The following is a 25,509-nucleotide window of genomic DNA, read 5'->3' as shown; positions in this document are numbered from 1 at the left end:
ATATACAAAGAGGAGGAGTGGAGAGGCGGCCGGTCTAGTATCTAGTACGGCGTGGCGTGAAACTTAGATAGTGATCTTTTAGTGTAAACTTGATTCGTTCCCGGTACCCATATGCACATGCGAATATTGCGCCTAGACATACACAAATTGTAAAACTGTGTTGCTGATAATGTCACTAAACCTGAAATGCCTTTTGTCATCGGGTCGCTAGAGAAGGTATTAAAATCAGCGGACTGCGTAGGTCCTTCGGTGACCTGCTGTTATCGTAGTCTAGCGCAGAACCTGGCATCAGCTCGACTTTTTCCCGCTGACCATACTTCTGGTAATCATCTACTTCATCTTTCATTTGTGGACACGAAGCGGATTAGTGGTTGGGAGCAGACGATTGGTCATTGTTTCTTGCCGCTTATCGGGTATTGCGGAAAAATTGAAGTTTATCATAGAGAGACCAACATCCTTTTACAACAATGTTAATCCGTAGCATACTCTATCTGAGTCGAATCCGAAGCAGGATGAATCAATATAAAAGTTTATCAACCAAGAAGACACCCATTGCGCTGTACTATATCGCTACGATACTCATCTTTATCGAAGCCCTGGGGGCTTCTTATGACACTGACCGCGATTCATGAAAAGTAAACACCGTAATAATAGAGGTCAACTGAACAGAGATGATTCTCGCTGACAAATTGGCAAGTACGACGCATATGAAAATTGAAAGGAAGTAGTTATAACTCCTTGCCAATCTACACTCAATCTTGAATTTTCCTTAAGCCTTTAAATCACCCAAAGCGATTTTGGGGCGAAGCCATAATATCAAAAAAAAAAAAAAACTCTGTTAGAAGTTATTGGATAGATGCCAATCGTTTAGTACCACTAGTAGCTATTGAAAGAATGATTCTTTTTTCTAATTCGATTAATACAATTTAACATTTTGAAAACAAGAAACAAACTCGTCTACACCATGATCCTCATAGGTAGGCCGTGAGTTACGAAGTTGATGTAATATCAGAACAGAATCATCTCACTTCAGAACGAGAGATCATTCGATCGCCACAAGCGTCTGCATTCACGATACACAACAAACATTCACTCATATGCTTTACTCTGTCGGATCTTCAGTATATACGAACTTCATACATACATACATACATACATACACATATGTATGCCCCCTAACCCAAAAATGGGTCGTGATTCTTACCTCTCAACCCAAATGAACATCGGAAGTTCATCAGTCCATTTATTACTAATATATAATCAGATGGTATACACTCTACTAGCTATGCATGTTCCGTATACACATATATACATGCGTGTCGTACACTTCGTAACGAAGTTAAAGATTTCGTTTGTTGATTAAAAAAAAGCAGCAGCGGCCAGCTATTTATTTTTAAGGTGTTGAATGTTTTGGTTCTGAAGAGAGGCAATGCTAAGGGCGTAAGATTTCTAAGTTCTTCTAAATGTTATTATTCAGGAAGGTGCCATGAACATTCGAAGAAGACGTTGGATCATATTGAGATAAAAGGGAGATGCCAGCCGAGTATTTCGAAAACGTAAAGTCCTTTCGTCTGCTATCCGAGGGAGGCACCGCTCGCTAGGATAGAAGCTTCTCTAGACGAAACTTAGTTACGTTATTGAATTCAATTGTACACGCAATTGTTGTGGTCGATCAATAATAGCAAAAGTTCAATAACAATAGCAACAACAACATCTGTAGTAACAACGGTGATATAGCAACAACGATATATGCATAACAAAATTATGATATTTTGGCTATATAATAATGATAATTATAGTGTTCGGAATATAATGTACTTAGCTACTATTACAGTTATTATATTAACCATATGCCCAAATATAATAATCACATCACCAACACACGTTAATAGTGCCTCTTCAACAACAACAACAACAACAACACCAATTGTTCCGTTCAGTATGCATACATACAAACACGTACATACGCGAATGGACACGCAGATCCGCCTAGGGGCGCATTCTAAGGGACAAATTATACCAGACACACTCTCAAAGGCTCGATACATACAATGCAATGTATGTAAGCATCCTAGCTGTAAAAGATGACCAGTTCCCGAGTCATAGCTTGAACTCCGTTCTTTCCTAATACGTTCATCAATCGAAAAGAACTCGCACCTACTCGTTGGTCGATCAGAAGGTAAAGGGCGCAATGAAAAGGCCAGTTTTCTCCTACCGCTCTTAAAGATAATGTCGAGTTCTACAGAGAAATTCATAAAATTTTTCGATATTTTTTTGTTTGCAGTACTTTAAGTGTTTCCGCTTGTGAATATGTGTGTCCATCGAAGCTCGTCTGTTCTGAATTCCACTAAAATGTAACACCCGATGACAAATACAACCCCACAAAAAAGGCAACCCAGTAGCAATAACAGGATCAACAACACAGTTAGCAAAACGGTCATCGTTCACTAAATCAACGTCGCGTGGGTCGGCGAGCCAAACATCCCCATTGCGTCGCCCCCATTGTGTCTGACGAATGAATATTTATCATAGCATTCCCAGAAGGGCGAGTCATCCGTCGACGACCCGACACGAACGCGCATACAAATATAGATGGATATACTCTTCTTTTTAATATACTGTATATGTATAATTGTAGTCAGCCATTGTTCAAACGCCCGCTTTATCATCGCTAGAACGATCGAGCGGAATCCAGTAACGAAGAGGGGAAGTAGATTACCACGTAGATTTTTCCCAGATTAGTTAGCGCTATTACCCTTTATGGATATTCCGCTCAATGGTCATTCTATCTTCTTTTCTGCAATCCTCAGCTTTTTCTTTAGCCTAAGCGCGCTTTCTTTTGCAACTCGTATCATCATCATTGTTGATAATATCATCAATATAGCGCATCAATAATGTATATAGCTTCCGTCCACCATCATAAGAATTCTTCTCATTGCTATTACTTCCTAATAACATTATTATGATTATAATAATTATCATCCTTATGAATATATGTTTTACATACATTATATACGCACACACGGTACAGTACCATATACGAACAACAAGAACAACAAATAGCCTCCACTTTTATCTCGATTTACGCAAACTATACAGAATCCATCCATCCATTCGTTGCCGTCGTCAAAACGTGCGCCATCATTTACATTCACCTGCGTGTATTTACCTCCATTTAATAATCGTACACTAGGTAGGTAATAGATCATCGTCATCATTATATAATCAATAATAGACTTCTACCTATTTTTATATATATATATGTGTATATATATATATATATATATATAAGTATGTATATGCATTTTCATCTTAATTGTCGTCCTGTCTCTCTATTTTTCTTCTTCTCAACCTTCTATCTCTAGCTAGTATTAGTCCACTCCCCCGTCCGCCGTTTTTGTGAACTCCACAAATCTAAAAGAATCACTGTCACCTGCACTAGATGCTGTCATCGATCAACATTAATTAGCGCTTCGTGAGTCACCAAAGGGAGTGGAACAAAGCTGGTCTTCGAGTTGTTGTCCAAGGTTACTTATCCAGGCCGCGGTCACCTGGCTGTTTCTGGATTTGTTGTAGCCGCCCTTGTCACTCGTAAAATCCTCTCTTTAAAAATATACCAGCCTCGTATGTTTACGGAAACGGGATTTGGGATTATCGTCGATTGGGGATGCTGCCGGCGGAAATATACAGTGTAGCTATCCTTCTGCAAACCTGTCATCTTTATAAAAGGAATTCAAAGGTTTTCTTTTTTCTTTTTCTTATTACCTGCAGACTTCATTCATTATTCTTCAACCTCCATTATAGATATAGAACGCCTCTAGCGGCTGCAAAGGTGTCAGCTCTTCGCCGTTAGGGTAACCTCAGAAGGGAATCTGACGATGAAGGTCTCCGTCCCTTTGCGATCCACCGACTGAAGCCACGTACTTACAAAGTATAGCACACTATACATGTACTACCATATCCTGCCATATGTCTAGAAATTGTATGCCTATGCTTCTCTAAATATTTCTCAAGTTTTTCTTATTCTTCATACACAATTTCGGTATACTTAAGTATTGGCATTGTTGCTTCGTTCTCTATCACTCTTCTGCCGCTATATCTCGCCTGCAATCGCGGTTACTTACTCTTTAGACAGGTCGTCGCCTCCACAGAAACAAAACATGATCAGATTATATGTTAGCGCATTTCGAGGTCCACCTTCTGCACGAGCGCACCCACTCTAACAGAGTTTGATGTTTCAACAGTCAATCACGTTACGCTTGTTTTGAGTCTGTCCTTTGCCACCGCCCTTCGAAGCTGTAGCCTGTCTCGTGTCGTCATTCCATTTCCTATCTCACTGCAATGGTCCTTGAGGATATTGTAAAGCCTGGGGCTGTGCCGAACCTCGCAAATGCGAGGCGGCGGCTGGTCCTACACCACTGGGACCCATTCGAGGGCCAGGTCCGAGACCCCCTACACCGACATTTACACCCACACTTTGCCATTTAGCTGCAGGTTGCAAACTGACGTTTGGAGGAGGAACCTGATAGAGGAAAATCGTAGACAAATGACACGCAAGTATCCAAATTAGCACGGAGGAGATCAAGAAAAAAAGCCAAACGTATAGGGAGTATCGTGTCATTCATTAGGTCAAGTTCTATAATCTACCACCATAAAACACTCGTAAGTCTTCATTCGTAGCAGTCAAGAACTCTGAACTGGAAAAAAAAGACTGTATCTGTCATGTTTATCATGGTCATATACACCGGTAGTACCATCCAAAACTATTATCGAGACTGGTGATTCATCTTCCATGAATATTCGAAGTGGAACTTCAGTACTACTGCATAAAGAAGCGCACACACCAGTGTAACGCATTACACTCTCAGTCACACGACGATCTTGTCAAACTCACAAAAGGCCAAACGTTTGAGAATAACGTACCACGTCATTGACGTTCGGAAGTTGCATTTGCCCCTGTTGGCTAGCTAATGATTGCTGCTGCTGCTGCTGCTGTTGTTGCTGCTGCTGTTGCTGTTGTTGTTGTAACGATTGTTGAACAGTGGCTAATTGTTGCTGCTGTTGTACCCCGGGCTGTTGTTGAATGTGCAATAACGCTTGTTGGTGATGCTGGCTGTTCCCATGATTTTGACCGGAAATATGTTGATTTTGTTGGTTGGTTAGTAAGCGCATCTGCTGCGTCTCGAGAAATTTGGTCCGTTGATGAAGCTGTTGTTGCTGCTGCTGCTGCAGTTGAAAGTTCGCGGTCGAAACGGTAGGCAACCCGCCTGTAATAATTTGCTGTTGACCTGTTGTCACCATCTGGCTATTTGTAAGTTGCCCCTGTTGAGCAGCGATTGTACGCAGCTGGGCGCGCAACAATGGCGAAGGTAACTGGCTTCCGACTTGAGTCATTTGTTGCTGACTATAGCCGCCTATACGAGGCGCCATCTAGGAAAAACAGAAATCGAACAGCATCGAATAGGGTTAAAATGAACAGAGGGATCTTTTAATTAGCGATTCCACTATGGCGACAATGGCGACATCTAAACAGGATGCAAGTTCATTCAATGTCGATCCGTCTCTGCAACTAACAATGCAACAACTACTCAAGGGAACGTATGTACACTTCACAGTAAACCTTACTATAACGTATAACACCGTATAACGTCAATAATCTAAAAATTTGCTCGAACAATATAGGCGATTTTCATTTGATATCTGCATATTCGTATAAAATCATACTTGTTGTTGCATTGACGTCGTCGAGCCTCCAGTCATCTTCAGCTGCTGCTGCTGCTGCTGCTGCTGTTGCTGCTGTTGTTGTTGTTGTTGCTGTTTTATGAGGAGGCCATGCTGCTGTTGCTGTTGACCCGGCTGGAGCTGCAGCTGTTGATGCTGCTGTGGAGTCGTGCCGCTTCCCATCGAATGCACTAGCAGATGTGGTGATTTCTGGCCGCTCTGCTGTTGTTGCTGCTGCTGCTGCTGCTGCTGTTGTTGCTGCTGCGGCTGCTGCTGCTGCTGCATTGGCGACTGGACTGGCAAAGGACGATTGCTTAGTGTTATAGTTTGGGCGTTGCTCTCAAAGCTCATGAGCTGCCTTTGGATGGCCGAGATGGCCTGTTTCGCGTCTACTCCACCCATTAGCGGAGCCGCTGGTGTCCGGACGTCTTCGAGATCGTCGAGTATCTTCTGCAGTAATGTTGTATCCTCCTGATTCTGTTGCTGGATTGAGGGCTGTTGTTGTAAAAGCTGTTGTTGTTGCTGTTGTTGTTGTTGTTGTTGCAGCTGCAGCATGACCTGTTGCTGCTGCTGCTGCTGTTGACTGGGCGGTAATGAAGGAAGTGGTGGAGACACCCCGCCACCTATAGGGACGCTCGGAGGAGATGCGATCGACATCACCGAGGCTGAAAGTAGTTATTTTTTCCAAAGAGGAAATATTGCAAATTGTTATGATTATACTATTGGCTTTGTATTTGATAAGTAACAATATAAATGAAGAAATTAATAATCATTTAATTAAATCCAAGCTTTTTTGCTAAGACCGTATGAGCTCTCTGTAAAAGAGAAAGCGGCAACAATCGGTTCGAATGTTTTAGAAGTAAATTAGCCCTATAATTAATTTTTCGCTGTAAGCAAATATTGTCTATACTTTATTTGCATTACACCTACGCGGATTGGAATGTGTGTCGGTATTGTCCTGAGTCGGCGTATGAGCGGCAAGGGGACTTGGGGCGGATATACCGCCTCCGCCTCCCTGAGGTGTGTGGACAGGACTGCGGATACTGATACAGCCACCTTGACTGCCTGGATGCCGCGGTGAAGGTGCTGGTGAAGATAGAAGACTCTGTAACGCTGCCTGAGGGCCGGGTGACTGTGAAGGCGGAATACTTAGAGGAGACACGAGGCTAGCCCTTGTTGCACCCAAGGGACCACCTAGGTTGCCCCCTGTTGTCCCGCTGACTGGTACCGTGCTGCTATTGCTGTGCGGATTTATATTTAACAGGTTCTGAAGGTCAAAAGTAGCATCACATCGACAAAGAGACAAACGATCGATGTATTTCTGTTAATAATCTTACATAGGAGAGCTGTTCTAACGTCTTATACACCGAGGCCTAATTCGCGAGTAGACCAATGTTAAAGTAATACTCAACACGAGTTCTTATAAAAGCTGTAGTTGGACAAGCGCAAAATCCCTTAGAAAAAGAAAAAACTTATTGTTTAATCCACCTGTTGTTGTTGTTGTTGTTGTTGTTGTTGAGCGGGGTTCGTCGTGGCTGTAACCGGTGTCGCTGTGGGGTCCATTAGTGGACTAGAAGGCTGTGGTGTGCCGGGCGGATTGAGTGCGGTGGGCGTCGTGGGCTGAGGCGTATGTGGCGTCGGTGGACCATGAGGCGTGTGTGGAGCGTGACTTGGTGACGGTGAAGGAGACGGTCCATACTTCAGCTCCTCCTCTAGCGTCCAAACCTCATCGAGAATCTGGGACAACAGTGGATCGACTGGCCCGCTGCCGGGATCCACTAAGGACCCGGTGCCTACGGCGCTAACGGCAGGACCGCTAGCTCCAGCAACCGACATGGGAGGACCAAAAAGCGCAGTAGGACTCGTGACTCCGCCGCCTGCACTACTGCCTCCGCTGGACGAACTTATAGGAGCTGCAAGAATACAAAAATGAAAACAGTGTGAAGAACAAACGCCTACCATAAAAGAAACCTTAGATCAATGTCGATATAGCAGGGTTGAAGCGATATGTGCAAGACAATCAAGATATGCGTGCTACAAATAAAGCAATGTTTCTTCATCGCGATTTACAGAAATATATGCGGTTACTAGTCGAATGCATGTATGTGATGAATGCATAGACTAGGTCCAGTTCCACGGGATACGTAAGAAAGCATGCGGCACTTACCGTGACTGCCCAGTGTCATGGATATGTGCGCGTGAGGATTGACTGTTGATGATGTGGAAGTTGTTGGACTTGTGCTTGCTCCAAGACCCTGAGAAACGCCCTGACCTCCGTTCTGACCGTTGCCGCTCTGTGAGGTCGGCGGCGGCGCTGGGGTGGGCAGGAGTTTCTTCTCGAGGTTCTTCGGTAGCCGATCCTGGGGGATCTGGGAGACGATTGCGTTAGCGATCGACGTAGGCACGTTGGCGACGGGTCGCGGGGTCTGTGCTAGCATCGAGGCCAGCATGGGATTTTGGCCGGCGAGGTGCGCCTTCGGTCCACCCTCCGTCTTGATGCGTTTTGCTGGCTGCGTTCCATCCAACAGAGGACTCTCACCGACCTGAGCATGGCCAATCCAGCGCCACGATGACGAGTCGGACATTACGAGGTGAACGCAGAGAAAAATAACAAGAACAATTCAGTGCAAATATAGCGAGCACTCTTTAGTAGTGAACTTCGCACTTCCCAGCTGCTCGGTGAAGCTTGAAAAATCTCACCAAGCCCATTCTAGCATTTAATTTTGTTCTTTTGTCATGCCACACCGAACGCCGATGCATGCAATCTATGCAGAGATTTCAATCTAAAAGTTAACGACGAGTTCCACTGCGCCAGACATAACGTGTACGGCCAGCGATATTTGTACTTGCTTAGTGTATCCACCGGAAGCGGGGTCCTCGAATTGCTGACTGAACAAGCCTTTATGTCAAGTAACTATCAATGATAACACCGCCACAATAATCGTATATTCAGACATTTGGGAGAAAAAAAATAATAGAACAACATGATTCTAGCACGACCATCTAATAGAAGCTAGCGGAAGAAAGCACTATGACGATTAGTGTGTATTTTTTAGAATACATATCAAGATACTGGCCAACCCGCCTCTAAAAGTTATCCATCGAATAATGGAAGATGTTTATATTAATTGCTGGAACACGCAGACGGGCCATAGTCGTAGTGCCCGTACTATATGCGTTGGATTCGACTTGAACAGACCGGTGAGAAGGGCACTGGGATAATATACGAGTGAAGCCGAATAACACCGCAACAGTTATAAAGACGTGAAGGTGATCTTAAGAACGAACGTTCTGAGTAGATACTCTGATGCGTCTCGATATTGGAACGTTTGGTGCTTTCGAACCCAGGAACGGACGAGCGTTTGTTTTAAAAGATCAATGACTGCTAGTGGTAACTAATGAAAATAGGCGCGTTTGACAACGATTCACTGCTGTTTTAACCAGTCTAGAAACCGAAATGATGCATTCGATAATCGTAAAGCGGATAAGTAATACGATTCGTAACTGTAGATGACAACGTCAAATATAAACCGGCATCCGGAAATACGCACCGCTTGGAAACCTGGAAACCGCAAAGCTGAAAACACTTAGTTTCACAGGACGGAACAATACGGATGACTATTATAGATGTGGGTGACGCGTGCGTTGGTTCTGGGTAGAAGCAAACAGAACCCGTATAAAATCTCTTTAAAAAAAGATTACACTGCAATTCTACTAGACAATGCAGAAGGTCTTCTATATGTGTGCGGCCGTACGCTGACACTGCTGAACAATGTCGTTTAGTAGTGTTCAAATAACGCTACCCATTCCAAACGGCCGAGGTCACTTGTTATGGGACATTTGAAGAGTTGTATATAAATTATATACCAAATTTTTCTTTGTTACGTCGTCGAGGCCGTGTTGTGGACACTGGCATCGAAGGCGGCCTCCCTGTTTCCCTACCTTTCGTGAAAGGATGACGCTGAGTTTATGTTCCTGCTTAACAACCACTTGGTCAAGTCCAGGCTCCCCGGACGAGTTCAGCAGTTGCTTGAGGATTGTGTTGGTCTGCTGCTGACCGCCGACTGTCGTTCCCAACGATGGCGATGAACTCGAGTTGCACCCTAAATAATAGGATGAAAGAAAATCACAAGCTAGACCTAAGAGTAGAATTAAAAAGTTAGCGCAGAATTAAATCACTCGGCTAAGTCTTAATGGAAGAATCGAATGGGTAAAGCTGTGTTATCCACCAGCGCACTGTTCTCTCCGCAAAAATCCGGACTCCGAATTTCCGGAAAAATTCTCCTGATTCGCCCGTTTAGAGTACCTAACCAGGCAGCTCCTTGAGGCAATGGTGAAATAACGCTACCCAGGTATATTATCAAGGATAACGGCTGTAAGTCAACTTTGCAAAAGTTTTAGAGTTACGTCTCCGTACTTTCGGAGCAATAAGGCAAACCCCTTTGAATAGAGCTTTTTATCCCGTTTCGAAGCAATGAAGATCTGCCACTCTCAGCAGCTACTCAGTTGAAGCGCACGTACTTGCGCGTCATTGCACACACATGTACTACGCCAAGGTCACCATCCTAGCAGGTCGGACACGCATCTTGTTTTTCCTTAGTTATATATATATATACATATAACATGAGAGGAGCATGGATTATATTATAATAAAAGATGCTGTAATTTAATACATACATTGCCTATAAGTAAAGTGCTCCACATGTCCGTAACATTCACAGCGTATACGAACCTGACTTTCCCTGTATCAATAGATTACGCAGCTTCTCCGAACTCGAGCCGATTCCCACCATGTTGAAGGTATTCCCAGCGGCCACGCCTTGCTGGCTATTATTGTTTCCATCGTTGCCGGCCAATCCCGTAAGCGGGAGACCACCGAGATGAGGTACAGGCGTGCCTGGCGTGGGTGGCTTTGGCGGCGCAGCACTACCAAGGGCGATGGACGTAGTTCCTTGCTGTGTCGACATGGATTGCGTCTTTACTCCACTGCCAGTGTTTTGCGTGGTGTTGCTTTGGTTAGGGTTGTTCGCTGAGGGCGGACCAACTATTGCCCCTAGGGGCGTGTGACTTCGAACTGGATTAACCATTTCGTCTGCGTGCGTCGACGGGACATCCTAGTTAATAATGTGAGAACGATTTTAGAAGAAATCTACCTTGGTAAAGATAGGATATACCCCGCTATAATGTAGACAGAAGAAACAGGGTTACGACAGTTCTTTTTGGTGTAACTCTTTATAGGATTTACTAAAGGTAAAGACATATGCCCTAACGAAGGACTGATAAACAACGTCTCATAAGAGATACGCATGGATTTTGAATCTGGTCCTTCCTTCCTTCGACTAATGTCACGTTTCTTAGCATTAATCAATCTAGTGCGCTCCTTATATCTGACGACTGATCAAGTAAAACTATCAATATTTTTTTCCAACTGTATCCGTTTTTGAATACCATCCACGATTGATAATAAAACATCACAAACAATAAGTCACCTTGATTATGGAGTGTACAGCGTTAATGAAGTCCGTCTCGTTATTTCTAGCAGACGGCGTGAACTTCTTCGATTTGGTTTGTACGTGAATCGACGGATTTTCCGGTCCGCCAGGTCGGAGAACATACACTGATGACGTGTGTGCCCCTGTTACTATTGTTTGGCTGAGGTGGTCATTGAGTCTGTCCCGGTCAACGTGCGTATCGCAGGCGTCCTTTAATAGTCGACCCTCCGGAACGCCGTGTTTGAGCAGATTAGCGTATCCAGCACTCAGATTTGAAAGATCTATTGCGATCTTTAAAGACCAAACAAAGCTTATTAATTATGAGCTCTTTTTATATAAGATTATCACACTGTTTTAGTCTAACAGTCGAGCTTTCCGCATGTTCACATTGCGCAGGAGACTTGCTTCATATATTGACTTTGGTGCAAAATTTTACCCGTAGCAAATGACGCATAGCAGATTAATTACGTATTTTTTTTTATTTAGCGCGCAATGCAACGGGGACACTTACCACTCTGCCTGTGGTATCAAGCCGTGTTGTAAACTGTTCGACTGAGCCTATACTGGACGGCATTGTACCGCAGCCAGTTATTGCAGGTAGGGCCTTTTTAACTCCTGTAACGTACACATATGTTATGCAAATGTGTTATATACAAACTTTGGGCTTGAACCTCGATGTTTTTGGTAAGGACTATATGCAGTTCCAAACAGCCTTCCCGAGCTATTTAGGTCGTCAGTCTATGACGAAAAAATATGTTAACACGATGTCTTCTATTTCACGCATCGTATGATGCATACTAACGCTTTTTATATTATTTAGGCATGCCTTGGAAATAAGCTCAGTTTTAAATATTGTCGCTTGAGCCTAAAAGTAACTGGAAAATTATTTTCATTTTTAAAAACTCCTACACAACGGCTCCTCAAGTGACCAGTTCAGCTGAGAAATCGAACTTGAAAACGCTGTCTTTTTCCATGTTTTTCTTTGCTTCACCAGGTATATTTATTTATAGCTAACAATAACATAATTGGTTTGCTACTTCGGGAGATCTAGTTCTTAATTAATAGCTGTGATATCTGAAGTGTTATTCTAGATTGGAGTAACTTTTTTTTACCACATACAAGTAATGACGAAATTAGAGATAATCCAGGGATCAACAAAACAAAGGGGAAATTTTAAAAGAGAGCTCGTTAGCGTCACGTAAAAATTCCTTTGTCTGCTAACCGTCATTGAGCGCCCCGCTTGACGACTGGGGCAACAACTCGTTGCTGGGTAACCTTCGGACGAAACACAGTAGACAGTTGCCTTGCGGTACGCCTGAGCCGTTACCCCCGGCTGGGGTAAGAATAGCACTAACGTGCATGTTCACAAAAGACTCTGCAAAGGTAACAAACACAAGTGTTTGCGTTAATTTCGTTTTGTCCTTTGCTTATTCAAAGTAAAATAAGAAAAGCCCGTACTAACGAGCACGAAAGAGGATTAGAAGCTTCAGGATATTAGACAGAAAGATACAACTGTAAATAGTACTCGATACGTTCTTGAACATTTTGTCGGGAAATTATTATAGTGACCTTCCAGACTATTGTAAAATGATTAACACATTTGGTGGGAGCAATATTATCTAAGGCTACTTCAAACCGTTTTCACTCAACCGCGGGTTGGAAGACATGTTATCCAATGGTACTATTATGTAAGCATCTTAGTTTTTGAGCAACTATATTCAAGATCGTAACGTGCTAGCGTACCACAGTGAGTAGACGGCAGAATATTGTATGTTTTATATTCATTATATCAATCTAAACTTCTCGTTAAAATAACAACAATTCTTGCAAGTAGCAAGCTGACAGCTCTCTGGCTCCCTTAAGTCAATTCTGTTATCAATGTAAGCGGCACGTACTCTGGTGACTGTTGGGTAAAGCAATGACGCTATGTGTCTGTTCGGAGTCAGCGGCCGTTAGCGGATCGTCCTCTGGACCATTAGTGTTGAATCGGCAGAAAAATGATCGGGTCTTCTGAGGATTCAATAGCTGCAATCATCACCAGAAAGAATAAACAATATGATCAGTTACGTCCTGGACACGATATACAAGACATATGGCAAAGTCGCGAGGCCTCGAACGGTTGTGACAAACGAAGATATGCAGCATTAAGATTTCTAGAAGCATTAATAGTAAATAAATGTCATCGATTAGTGTTGAAATGCCGAGCGTAGACACCGTTGCGCGGAGTTTAGTAGAACGCATATTATTCTGGAAATGTTTATTTGAAGAGATCGGTATACATAGGTTCAAAATCAGACTTCAAGCGGAAGCATGAGTAGCGCGTACCTGTTGAGTGTCAGTGCTCTGTATAGGTAAAAGATTGCTTGAGAATCGCGCCCGGTCTGCGGGATGAACGAGGCTGTAGATGGTCTTCGATTCAAGGGACGCGGGCTCGCAATTGAGGAACATGTTCACGTTCTGAAAACGGCCACGCCATTCACATATCAACATTTATGATTCAAGAAGACCGCTGGATAAACATTATCCACCACAGAGCTGTGATTCGAATGAAAACGTAATGCACTAACAGAAATATATTCATTTATTAAACACTTTCTATTGAGCTAAAAAATGGAGCTAATAAAAATGTCGCGTTTGTAATACATACCTCTGATACAAAGTTAACATTCCCCAAAGAATTGATAACAAGGAAAAAGGCATTGAGTGCTTCAAGAACTAAAGGACCGAGGATATCAGCGCCGAGTATGTTGGCCTTTGATGAAGACACCTGGTTGCCCTGAAACAGGAAAAAACGTGCAATACATCATTTCCATCTGATACATACATGTTACATTAAATGCTTAGATTTCATGTTCTCACATGATGTTATCTATTTAGCATTAGGTCACAACTCCAGGGAGGAATTTAGAAAAAAAAAAAAACTTTAACTTAATCTAGGCCATCCCTTAAAAAAATTGAATTAAAAAGGCCCCATTTCTTATCATGCTGGGCGCACGCAAGTTGATGTGTGCGCACTAGCTCCAGCTGGAGCCTAGAAGTGTAGAAGAGTCCGTCGAATCCTTGAATAATATATAGATAATTCAAGCATTTTGCCACGCATTACAACAAAAAAACATTTAGTAAGGTGATGCACGCGTAGAATTCATTCGAGCTTCAGGTATTTGAAAAAGGGAGAAAGATATTGAAAATTGTTTGTAGCTGTTTCTCATACCAACATTACAAAGCCACCCCTAAGCGCACTGTCGGCCTGCGTCGTCAATCACTGAACATAAACAACATGGCGACACACCATTATTTGTCGAGGATCTGTTACGAGGCGTTACAGGGCCCCCTTCGTTGCTGTCTATTTGGACTTGATCGGAAGATGGAAAAAAAACTCTCGACTTTTTTAAATAAAACTGAGAAAGCCGGAAATTATGAATCTTATGAAATGAAATTATGAATTATTATCCTACAACGATCCGACCAAATAAACTGGCATATGGTTACACATTTTGCAGCACATGGATTTTTTTACATCACCATTTGTAAAACCATTTGCCAGGCTTAAAAGATACACCGCATAACGCCTCAGGTATCGTGCGGCGTTGCATGTTACAGTACCGCCGGTATACTATCGGAGATTCTATAACGCACTGTATGCGTTACAGGCACACGGATTTTGAAATGAGATATTTTTTTAGGTCAAACGGTCGTACATCACAGAATTATGTTTAAAAACGTATACTGTTTCATTTGTCTGCTTTGCTATCCTCCGCATATAAATGTGTCTCCTGCGACCCTTGTCATCAGCAGCTTCGTTTCATCGGTGTTCTTTCTATACGTTGCGACAGTGTCCACAGCTCAGCTAAGGCCCAGTAAATAGGTAGCGGCCTATCGTATGCTACTTACTACGCACAGTTAGGTCCAAGAGACAACGCACGATAAAGTTTTGTTTAATTATTATGATCAGCGCGACGCATGCGTTTCATTTACTGTATCTCAAAGCAACTAACTAGCTGTAGTTTCCGGTCTTTATATATTTATATCGATAATAGTGAAGAGGGTATCTATGACAGTTGGGCTGTATGCACCATACTAGTTAAAGCGGGGCAAATTACGCTGCCGGTCCGGGAAACGATGCTTCGGCTTTGCGTACTATGTACGTACATCATCTATACGTTCTTGGCAAGAACAACCACAACGATCGAACCTGCCGGGAGCCAGAGTATCTGCCGCTCAGAAGATGCTTCGAACGAGAACTACATATCAGTAATAGTCCGATACTCCGAGACGTCTCATCCATGGAATAATGCGTTTCTCGGAAATACGTGCATGACCCAACGTTAACATGCGCCCGAAACTACAACGGGACAAAGGCATACATTTCGTTGATCTGAAAAATTGATCATACAAGCATTGATTGTAGTGAATATTCACAAAAGTACCCACTTAGCAAACGTATCAGACAGCCGTTTTGACTTTCGGTGTAAACGTTCTAAAGGCGAACAGCCGTGAGGACACAAAATAAATGTTAAATCAAAGATACTTCCCCGTATTTGCATAGCTGCACAACCTCTACCTTTATCCTGTGAACCTTAGTTTTAGCCGCGTTGCTAGTTAAAGTCTAGTTATTCGCTATGGTTTCTACCGTCCATTTGATAGCCGGACGTGCTCAGAGGTCATCGACACTACGACTTTGAACGCACGGCCCGCTGGTTAGTTATCCATTTAGTTTTCCCAACTGTCTGTCACTTAGCGAAAGTTAACAACATTGCTGGTCCAATCGCCTATAGCGAGTTCTCATCTGGGCTACGAAAGAAGTCTGCAGCTTTGGTCGGCTGCGGTTCGGCGCAGGTGGCCGCAGGGAGGCCAAACCGGAGGCAGAGCACGACCAAGGTCAACGAAGGCCAACGCTGGAAACTCAAACCTCAAAGAATAGAACGATAAAGAAAATGTCCTAAGGCAAGAGGAAGACAAAGAAGATAAGACAGAACTATAGAACGCCAGTCAGAGTACATTAGCGACTGACAGTATTGGCGACCGTAAATGTAGAGGTTTAACGGCTTGGCCGCATCTGTCGCCGATGCGCTGTATCTGAACTGGCAGTAGACAGCTTCTCAACAATTGCATTGCTGAAGGTTCATTCCTTGCGTTGAGGCAGGTTGCTTCCCAGATTAACCCAGACAGACAGACAGACAGCGCTTTCATAGCAAATTTACATATTAAAGGAGCACGGCCGAAAGGCACGAAAAACACACGGGCTTACGGTGAATAGGGCTGGCATTGAAATAAGAAATAGGCAAAAGTAGCTGTAACAGTAACGCCAAACGAATTCGGTGGCTCGCTCAGTACGAACACGCTTGTCTCTAAACGGTGGCAGTACATCGGCATGACGGTACGCGAATAGTGAAGGCATTGCTACGTACTCTGTCCTGTACAGAATAACGCTGACGGCGGCATTCAGCGTGGCGCTAACTTTCATTTGCATCTTCTGAGCCACAAAGAGTACAATAGCTCAAGAAAGATTAGCATATGCACGCATGTACGTACGCCGTCGAACAGCCGCACGATAACTACTGTCATAGGGTTTATAGGCGGGTTTTGTCGTGCTGTAGCGTTCATATCAAGAATATCAGAATCAACAATAACAACAACGGCAAGTCAACAGCTACACGAGCACTTTACGCGAAGGGCGACTACAGTTTATGTCAACATAAACGGTAGCACCAAACCGCAAGATGAAGCAGCTTGAAGCTGATCGTGGTCTTCATTGTCGGTTGCAGTGGCTCAGTTTGTTATGGGCTTCATTTGAGCACGCAGAGAACAACCCGGTACTAGCCGCTATTGATTGTAGCGTTGCTATAATTGTACGAGATGCTTTGCTTTCTGCAGGCTGCAGCTGCCCGTCTGAGCTTTAGCAGTAGCTATATTATAAGGCTACATGCTGCTATCTGGTCATACTATTTGTATGGCTATTACCACCAGAGAAAAGGTGGGTGCCCGAGTGGCAAAGCCCTTTTTTGAGGGGCGGATAGGGTCCGAGAGTCGATGAGATGAGCTAAAGGTACCGATGACGACGGCTAGCGAACTCCGCCGCAAAACATTGAAGAGAGAAGCTGGGAAAGAATTTCCGAGAGTCTAGCAATATTTTGCCAGGGAGGTAGGTTAGCGCGTGTAGCGTATACTTACACATGTAGGTAGACTTGCAGCACGAAAAAAGACAGACCCATGGAAATGCTGCACAGTTTTAACAATCGTAAGGAAAGCATTCAGAAAGCGGAGAGATACGCGTGTCTAATGTATTTGCTTTGCGGCTTATATAATATATTTGCTATATCGAGGGTCAGTAATAGCGAAAGCTTAAGAGGGACCCGTTGAAGATGGGCGATCAGCGAACGAGTTACCCAACCGGTTGGGAAAAGACTAGAAATAATAAATAAATCATTATCCCAACTGGGTTTCGTGAAACGAAAACGAACGCAATGACCCTCTCACTTCGCAGGGAAATAAAGAAATCAATTATGCGTAAACAATTAGCGAAATAGAGTATTCTATATTAGCTGGCAGATGTGGAACGATCTGACAGAACATTTATAGAAAGCCTATTTACTTTGGTGGCAAGCTGATGACAGTTAAATCGTATACATTACTCATAATGTAGAGTGTAGAAACGAAAATCTAACAGCTTAAATTTTAAATTAAAAAAAAAAAGTAAAGAAATAGTTACGGACAGAAAAAAGCGGGAAGTATTACCCCTAAATTGTATCATTGTTTGGAGTTATTTTCCCTAGAAATTGCGGTACAGGAAACTATGTTTGTCAAAGCGGATGAAAACGTGGAGAGCACATAGATGATGGAACATGAAAAGATTCCGACAGAAGCCTGTAGAAATCGATAACAGCGAGGTGTGGCAAACGTGTATAATAGATGCACCGGAGGCTTTCGGAGTCATCAAATTCATCCTACCTGTAATGACAGTTCATGTTGTGAAGATCCTCCGAGGGATTCATGGTCGTTTTGAAGTCTTCGAATATGATTAACGGTTTCCTGGAGGATCGCGCATTTGTCGGGTTTGACAGATAAAGGATTCGCGCCACTTACGCCTGGCGTTCCTCCAACAGGCGCTGAGGTGTTCCCATACTCAGCACTAACGTTTGAGATCAGCTCGGCTAACTCCTCGAGGTAAATGTTCTCCTAAAGGATGACGATGAAATAATTAAGAGATAAATTCAGCTAATTATCACGTTCCATAAACACATTTAATGACTATGGGAGTTATTTATAATGTGTACAAATGTACGAATATGCGAAATAATCATACTTAGCAGTTTCTATGGGTGGCATACTGTAACTTATATAACTATGTTGAATTTACCGCGTGTCAAATCCCGAACGAGCCATGCCCGCTGCCTAAGTTATCCTACAAGAGTCTGTAACGCAGGTTTTCTGATTTGACTGATAACTATTTTTACGGAAAAGATCGATAGTCGTACTGTGTTCCGTCAATGATTTTATTTATTGAATTCTTCTCAACACTCTGTACATTTCAACATTCGTAAAGGCCATCCACTCAAACAGTAGCGAACGCCCGCTTCTCTTCAACGCCTCACCGAGACAACTGAAAACAATTATAGCGCCTTAAATATTGACAAATAGCCAATACGTGCAATGGGGCAAGCGTGCTATACGTTTGTTTAGCACTATATAACGATGTCAAACTATTTGTATGGCGCAGGTTCCCTCCAGTTAAAGTTAGCTGGATAAAGTTGAAAAAAGCAAATAACTATATCAATTCAGTCGTATAGCTCCTTGGCCAGATGATAAACTTTTATCAGTTGCTACTTGAACCTAAACAAACTATGCAATATGACATGTACAATAAGAAAAATCTATGTGACACTCCCTAATCCGAGAACGTATAAGCTGTAGGAGTTGTTTAGATAGAACGAATAGAGACGACGTTATTTTTTTTCAACGCTAAAAAGAAGATAACAACTGACCCAGTCATAATTAACTCTGCGACATGTTATGGCTAATTTACTGTAGTTAACATAAATAGAACACTGCAATGCGATATGTCGTGTCATAAAGCAACAAGTAAAAACTTCTGACGAATCAGAGCTAGAACACGCACCGCCTCATACACTTCCTTCTACAATTGACCAGATCCTCCAGAGGCCTTCGATCTCGTACGGAACTGGAGGCAAAATCGGCCCGATTATCGATCGATGACTACGTAACCACTATACACTACGGAGAGCGACGCTCAATGAATCCAGACGTATGCACAGCGCGCCGTTTCCGGCAAATGCTCCTTCTTGAAGCGTGTATCAGCGGAGTTAACGAGTGAGCCAAGCATATCTAAGCAGATTATTGCAGGATTTCGCGGCCGCGTGTGACCCGACAGTCAATGAGAGCGTTGCCGTCGTAGTGCAAGGAGACGTCGTCTCTCGAGGCGAAGGAAGCGGGCGAATCTCTCAAATGGTAAAAATGACGTTTAAGTGGGTATGGGGACTCTAAGCACAAACTTAACCTAAGTATTAGCTGCTCATGGCTAATCATAAGGGAAAGCGTTGGGCTTGAGAATTTCTAGTATTCATATTGATAGCGTTGAGGCGTATTATATCTTAAAGAAAGCTTCTTTTCTTTTTCAACAAATACGCTGCTACAGTATGATACGAGAGAAAGAGTAAAAACATTTTTTTCCTCAAGCTTAAAAAAAAATAGCTGCGTTAGCGTTAACCGCTTTTATCAACGCTTTACACTATGCCCCCAATAATGTTTGTCATTATCGATTCTGTTGGCAATAGTGAGACGGGCACCCAACGCTTTTCAGAAGTTACGCGAATGATAATTATATTTTTAGATTGTTCGTCTTTTTTCCAACGCCTTGTAAGAGCAAACTAAACCCAGTATGAATTTCTCATGGGGTTGTAGGACAAGAAGCGAAAATTGTTTCCCCTTGACGTTTCTGCCCCCCTGAACTGAATTATCGCCGTACCCCCCAGTTAAGCAGTCGTATGGAGTCATTGCCGTACACTCGTACGAATATGCTGACCATAAGTGATAATGTCGTCAGTTTTTTACCCGCCTCGAACATCATAGCTCAACCTAACTGTAGTGGCAATAGCAGCCGATAGAGCACAGCAATGGCCCGCTACAGGTAAAGTGTCGTATAACGTATTTGCTGCAGTCAATGGCCGGTTTCTGTTGCTCGCTTTGCTTTTAATAGGATTTGTATACAATAAATATGAAAATCAGCGCAGTCGTCGTCGTCCCGCGTAACCTTCTGTCCTTAATCATCAGTCTGACACAATCAAGGGCGAACGAAGGATCGTGGCGGGGGAGTCGCATTAATGAACTGTCCGACAATACCAAGAAAAGGTCTGTTGTTGTAGCCTAAACATTAAATACTCAACTGACAACTATATACTGCATCGTACCCAACTTCCCCCTTTCTTTCGCTCTCTCTCTCTCTCTCTAGAGGCTTTTCGTTAGGAAGAACATAGCAAGTCTGGAATTGACATTCTCCTCTCGCCTAGCTTGTATATCTCAGGGGATTCAGGCTGCAAAAAGATCCTCTTTACTACAGTTCTATAGGATATGCATACAGATATGATGAAACTTATAATTTGACTAGGATCAAGATGGTTACGCATAACTAATTAATAAAACATTTTCAAAAGCCTAGATCTACCGTGATCGGCAACTGCCAAAGACGCCCATCATCGCTACTATATCAACAAACCTGTTCTCTCCGATGCTTCTCGTTGAGGCATTTCTTGAGTTGAGATCCCTGCATCGAGGCAGTAGCCGCGCTATTTGCGCTCGACATTATTCCGGCGGTTGTGGTACCTGCACCAGACAAAGGACCTGCGCCGGCCTGGCCACCCAAATGGCCACCGTGGCCTCCGGAATGTCCACTACCTAACGAAGCCACAAGCATTCGTGTCGCTCCCGCATCCTCAACAGAAGAAGCAGAACTTGCTCCAATACCGGATGGTGGACCTGAACCTGACGAGGCAGCCTGGTTATCAGACGCTCGTCGTCGGCCAGTGCCCCGTTTCAATTGCTGCTGCTGATGGACAACCACCTGTTGCTGAGGGGGTAACTGTTGTCCGGGATGATGTTGCGATTGAGGTTGTTGTGGAACGCCCTGTAAGAAGTGGCCACGAAAAATGGGTGGGTGAAAGGAAAGATTACCAGATAAGAAGTCTCTGCCGCGAAAAGGCGACGTAGGAAAATTTTAGAGACTTGTTATATATATATAACAAGTCTCTAAAATATATATGCATATACTATATAAGCCTATATGTATATATATATATATATATATATATACATGTAGGCTTTTTAATAATGATGTAGGCTTTATTTGAAGTAATGTATCAGATGCATATGTTAAAATTGTGAAAATGTTAAGCGCCAAAAGTAAAACTGATGTCATCCTCTTAGCTCAATTGTGAACTCTGTCTGTTTGGGAATACGGAGGAGGACCACTCGATATATTAAACAATGATATTTACGTTAATAATTTTTTGAAGAAAGCTATATAATACGATCAGTTATCACAACAGTTGTAACTCGTCGGCTTCTTTCTTCCCGATTTCCAGAATCCTCATGGAAAATACGTGCATATTGAGTTGTGGTTCTATGACGTGACTGCAAATTTGCCAAAGGCCGAAGGAGAAATGTTTTCTATATTGGACGGTGTGGCGCTGGTGATAATAGTCGGCCTCTTCTATAACGTTTCACAAATCGCTTTGTACAGGGGATTATATTACCTGAGCGTGCGATTTCGAACAGCACATCCCCGACATATAGCTGCCCTATTTCCTTGACGAATGTCACTCGACAATGCCCACCCACCCACCGTGCTCCACTTCAAATTGCCCCGTCGTTGCTGCGGCAGCTGTTGCTGTTGTGTGATACAAATATGATAGCGATACACACATGGGATAAAACTAGCAGCGGGTGTAATGTGATCCTCAGTGTCCCGAATATCCAACCTTTTTGCCCCAGTCTAAATTTAACCATGCTATGATAACCTATACGAGAAATACGTCGAATGACATACTAAGTCTAAGTAATTAAAACAGCTGGGCCATCTTACCTTAAACTATTGCCTAAAATCTTGACGTGGTAAATATTGTTATTGCTATAACTTATTACTGTCATAGAAGTTCGATTCTAACTTCATACAAGTGTATGATAAAACCAAGGCTGTAACGATAAGTAAATGTTGAATGAATAGCGTTGAGTTCTACGGCTCTGTTTAACATTATCAGATTTTAATTGAAAAATTTAGAGGCACTTATTAAAATCGGGTATGAGCGAGTTCGATGTTTCCATGGGGAGGCCAGTATCAGTCAAGCAGGATTCGTATGTTTGATCAGGGCCCTACAACAGAACGCTGTCGGACTTATCAGGGATACGCTAAAAGATCAGACCTCGGACGCGTAAATAGTATGTCACAGCACTCTAATTACTCATTTCGTACGTATTTTCAGCTGGATCCAGTGAAACGCCTCTAGTTAATACAAATTGCATAGCTTTAGAGAAAACCTATACATTCATCCTCGCTGTGACTGATACGGCAGACCAGTGTACGCTAAATCCAAGAAGAAGCCGCGTTGTGTATGTGTTGTAATTTTGTCTCTAATTGAATAACTTAACACAATTATATTCTGAATACATTTTCAATTTTAGCACCACATCTGACCTAGTGCCATGGTACCCAAGCGGTATTTGCTCAATGTATCAGTAGCTGCATGCGTTCTACGTACCAAAATAGAGTGTAGCTAGGGCCTGATAAATGTACGTCGCATTTGCTTGTACGTACGCAACGAGGTTATTGCCTGGCCATGCTTTCTCCATAAGGTATCTAAGTTCATATTCTTAGCGGGTCAACAACAACTGAAAGCTAACGTGGGTGGCTGTACATCACGGGATCACTACGGATAGAATTGTATGTGTAATAACAACTAGGCCTTGACAGGTCCTGCGATTTGCCCAGACCTGATACGTTCTTAGAACCGTAAGTTCGAACAGAGTTAGTCCATGGAACAACAACATAATGAATGAGAAACTTTGAAGGGAAATAGAACAAAGAAAGGGAACGAAATCAATACTTACAATTCTCTAATCAATCAAATTTGTAATGGGTACTTTTTTGTTGACGATAAGAAAAAGTTAAGCAACGAACTGTAATAGTGGAACTTATTTTGATGATAACATTATGTTATTGTTAATATTTTTTTAAGCAAGTATTAATAATAAGAAACATAAATTCGAAATTGTTCAAAAAAAAAAAAGAAAAACTGTTTTATTAGGATCAAACTTGGATTAATTGTCGAAAAACCTCTCGGTAAAGGGTATGATGATTTAATATCACAGGATAACTATTCTTAAAGACATCGATCGAGGCCAATAGGTTAACATAGCCCACTGAATAATGACTAGAATGTAAGCGGATTTCTACAAATTAGAGTTGGGTCATTGTACAAGTAAGTCCCCTCCGATCAAAGATGAGCATATGATTGCAATTAATATTATTATTATTATTATTATGATAATAATAATAGATAGCTTTCTGTCGTGTGGGTAACACGCAACCGATAAGCTTACCAGGCTTGTTGCACAGACACCACCCAAGTTGTAGAAATTGAGCCAGGACAGATCGGCCACCTAGGACACGTCAAGTATCTTGTCATACCCCATTTCTAGCTAATCTTTCCCGCTTATCCCATCTATTTTACCTCCTAATTTCTACTGGGAGCAGGCCTTCCTTGGGCCGTATTAATGCCACAGTGACTGATTACTCGTGATTGAACAACCGAACAGTCATGGAAATCATGTGAAGTAGCCTGATTTTTGCTCTCGCATAGGGCAAACCAATCCAAGAATTTCTTCTATAAAGGAAATGCTAATTTAGTGCACCAACTTTGACTTTAAGTTTTTTAAGGTAAATATTTTGCAAAGGTTCAAACGTATTAGCAGCCCCTCTAAAATTTCCTACTCGACTTGTAACAAACATATCTATATATTTCTATTCCTTTTTATGATAAACACGTGTTAATTTTTTTCTTATTGCCACTACGTTACAGGCTTGCTAGCTTGTTTATGTTAATGTTACCTATACGTATTTAGGCTGCAGGCGTTGCCAGCGGGAGTCGTATTGTAGCTTCCCTGGTTCAGGCGGTCGTCTCGGTTAATAACAATCCTTAATGCGGTCATAATGCTTATGTTAGTGGTAACTGAATTGTGGCAATGCTGAATCTGAACATATTGACTTATCGAAAAAGCATTGCCCGTTTTAAAGCAAACATTTTTTATACTTTGCTATAATAACATTAAGTTACATATGCGCCATTTCGATCAATGATCCTCTGCCATTTTTCTGCTAACTACTATCAATTTTACCACTGTAGAGCTTCTATGGTATCTGGAAGAAAGATTGTGACGAGCGGTTTTTTTAGTGCACATTTTCTTAAATTTTATTTTTATACGCGTATCGTTGTCGTATGTAACTTACGTTTTATCACCCGTGTCCGCCCTAGAAATGGCTCGATTTCATTACGAATGGAAATATAATTAAGTAAGTTATTTCACACAGACTTTTCCTTGGAATTATCTAGTGATAAATGTTTAACTGCTAGACGATATTATGACTACTCACGTGTTGGCCCTGCTCAGCTTTCCTAACACTTGTATCAACCTCCTCCGTAATCGTTCAACTACTACGAGAAACATCTTTTGCCTCGATATTTACAGGATGAAAGTGGCATCTTTGGACTATGAAAAACGGTTAGTACCCCTTCGACAACCCAGTGAATGAATATATGTATATATACATTATATGTATGTTTCTGTATGAATTGTAGGCCAGAAATCGTGAGGCGGCTCGGGTGTCTGTGTATGATCGTATCTAAATCCATACATCGTTTTGCTTTATTCGTGTATTGTCGCACCATAGCTCCCTGAACGGCGAGCGGCGCAGGTCCGAGGGGCATCATTGTTCCGTGAGGACCCTGTTGTCGTTGCCCCCCAGGATGGCCGTGCGGGCCGTGGCCTGCGCTCAGCCCTGGAAGACTGCTCAGAGCGCCGCTCAATGAATTCGAGGGCCCAGTGCCCCCACCGCCCTGTACGCTCATCTGAAATACAAAATTATATAATAAACAAAAGGAAACACAAACAGCAATACCCGAGAACCACCAGGCACATACACGGAGGCGAACAGGCGTTATGTATAGAGGTCCGCAGGAATTGCAGCAGAGGAAAAACACGTTAGTAATTTTATATAAGATGATGACTA

General features: G+C 42.6%; 1 protein-coding gene across 9 annotated transcripts in view; it reads right to left on the bottom strand.

Moving 5' to 3' along the window:
- The window catches only part of LOC111242950 (uncharacterized), a 62,353-nt gene that overhangs the window by 6,249 nt on the left and 30,595 nt on the right, over positions 1-25,509 (bottom strand). For 4 of the 9 annotated variants that reach the window (XM_086978018.1, XM_022787915.2, XM_086978019.1 and 1 more), the window contains 17 exons: positions 25,166-25,348; positions 20,944-21,351; positions 18,162-18,389; positions 13,861-13,989; positions 13,539-13,670; positions 13,109-13,238; positions 12,436-12,588; positions 11,725-11,828; positions 11,211-11,504; positions 10,454-10,835; positions 9,664-9,824; positions 7,889-8,264; positions 7,210-7,634; positions 6,652-6,988; positions 5,725-6,386; positions 4,924-5,430; positions 846-4,522 (listed from right to left, as the gene is read on the bottom strand). In XM_086978018.1, coding sequence (XP_086834144.1) covers positions 4,334-4,522; positions 4,924-5,430; positions 5,725-6,386; positions 6,652-6,988; positions 7,210-7,634; positions 7,889-8,264; positions 9,664-9,824; positions 10,454-10,835; positions 11,211-11,504; positions 11,725-11,828; positions 12,436-12,588; positions 13,109-13,238; positions 13,539-13,670; positions 13,861-13,989; positions 18,162-18,389; positions 20,944-21,351; positions 25,166-25,348 — 4,800 coding nt within the window. In that variant the 3' untranslated portion in view covers positions 846-4,333. Of the gene's footprint in view, positions 1-845; positions 4,523-4,923; positions 5,431-5,724; positions 6,387-6,651; positions 6,989-7,209; positions 7,635-7,888; positions 8,265-9,663; positions 9,825-10,453; positions 10,836-11,210; positions 11,505-11,724; positions 11,829-12,435; positions 12,589-13,108; positions 13,239-13,538; positions 13,671-13,860; positions 13,990-18,161; positions 18,390-20,943; positions 21,352-25,165; positions 25,349-25,509 lie in introns of those variants that run through there. The other 5 variants (XR_015319506.1, XR_015319508.1, XR_015319510.1 and 2 more) reach the window with 5 other exon arrangements.

Source organism: Varroa destructor, unplaced genomic scaffold, assembly GCF_002443255.2.
Source record: "Varroa destructor unplaced genomic scaffold, Vdes_3.0 BEIS01000001.1, whole genome shotgun sequence".
Lineage (NCBI taxonomy): Eukaryota > Metazoa > Arthropoda > Arachnida > Mesostigmata > Varroidae > Varroa > Varroa destructor.
This window is presented reverse-complemented; position numbering and strand designations above follow the sequence as displayed.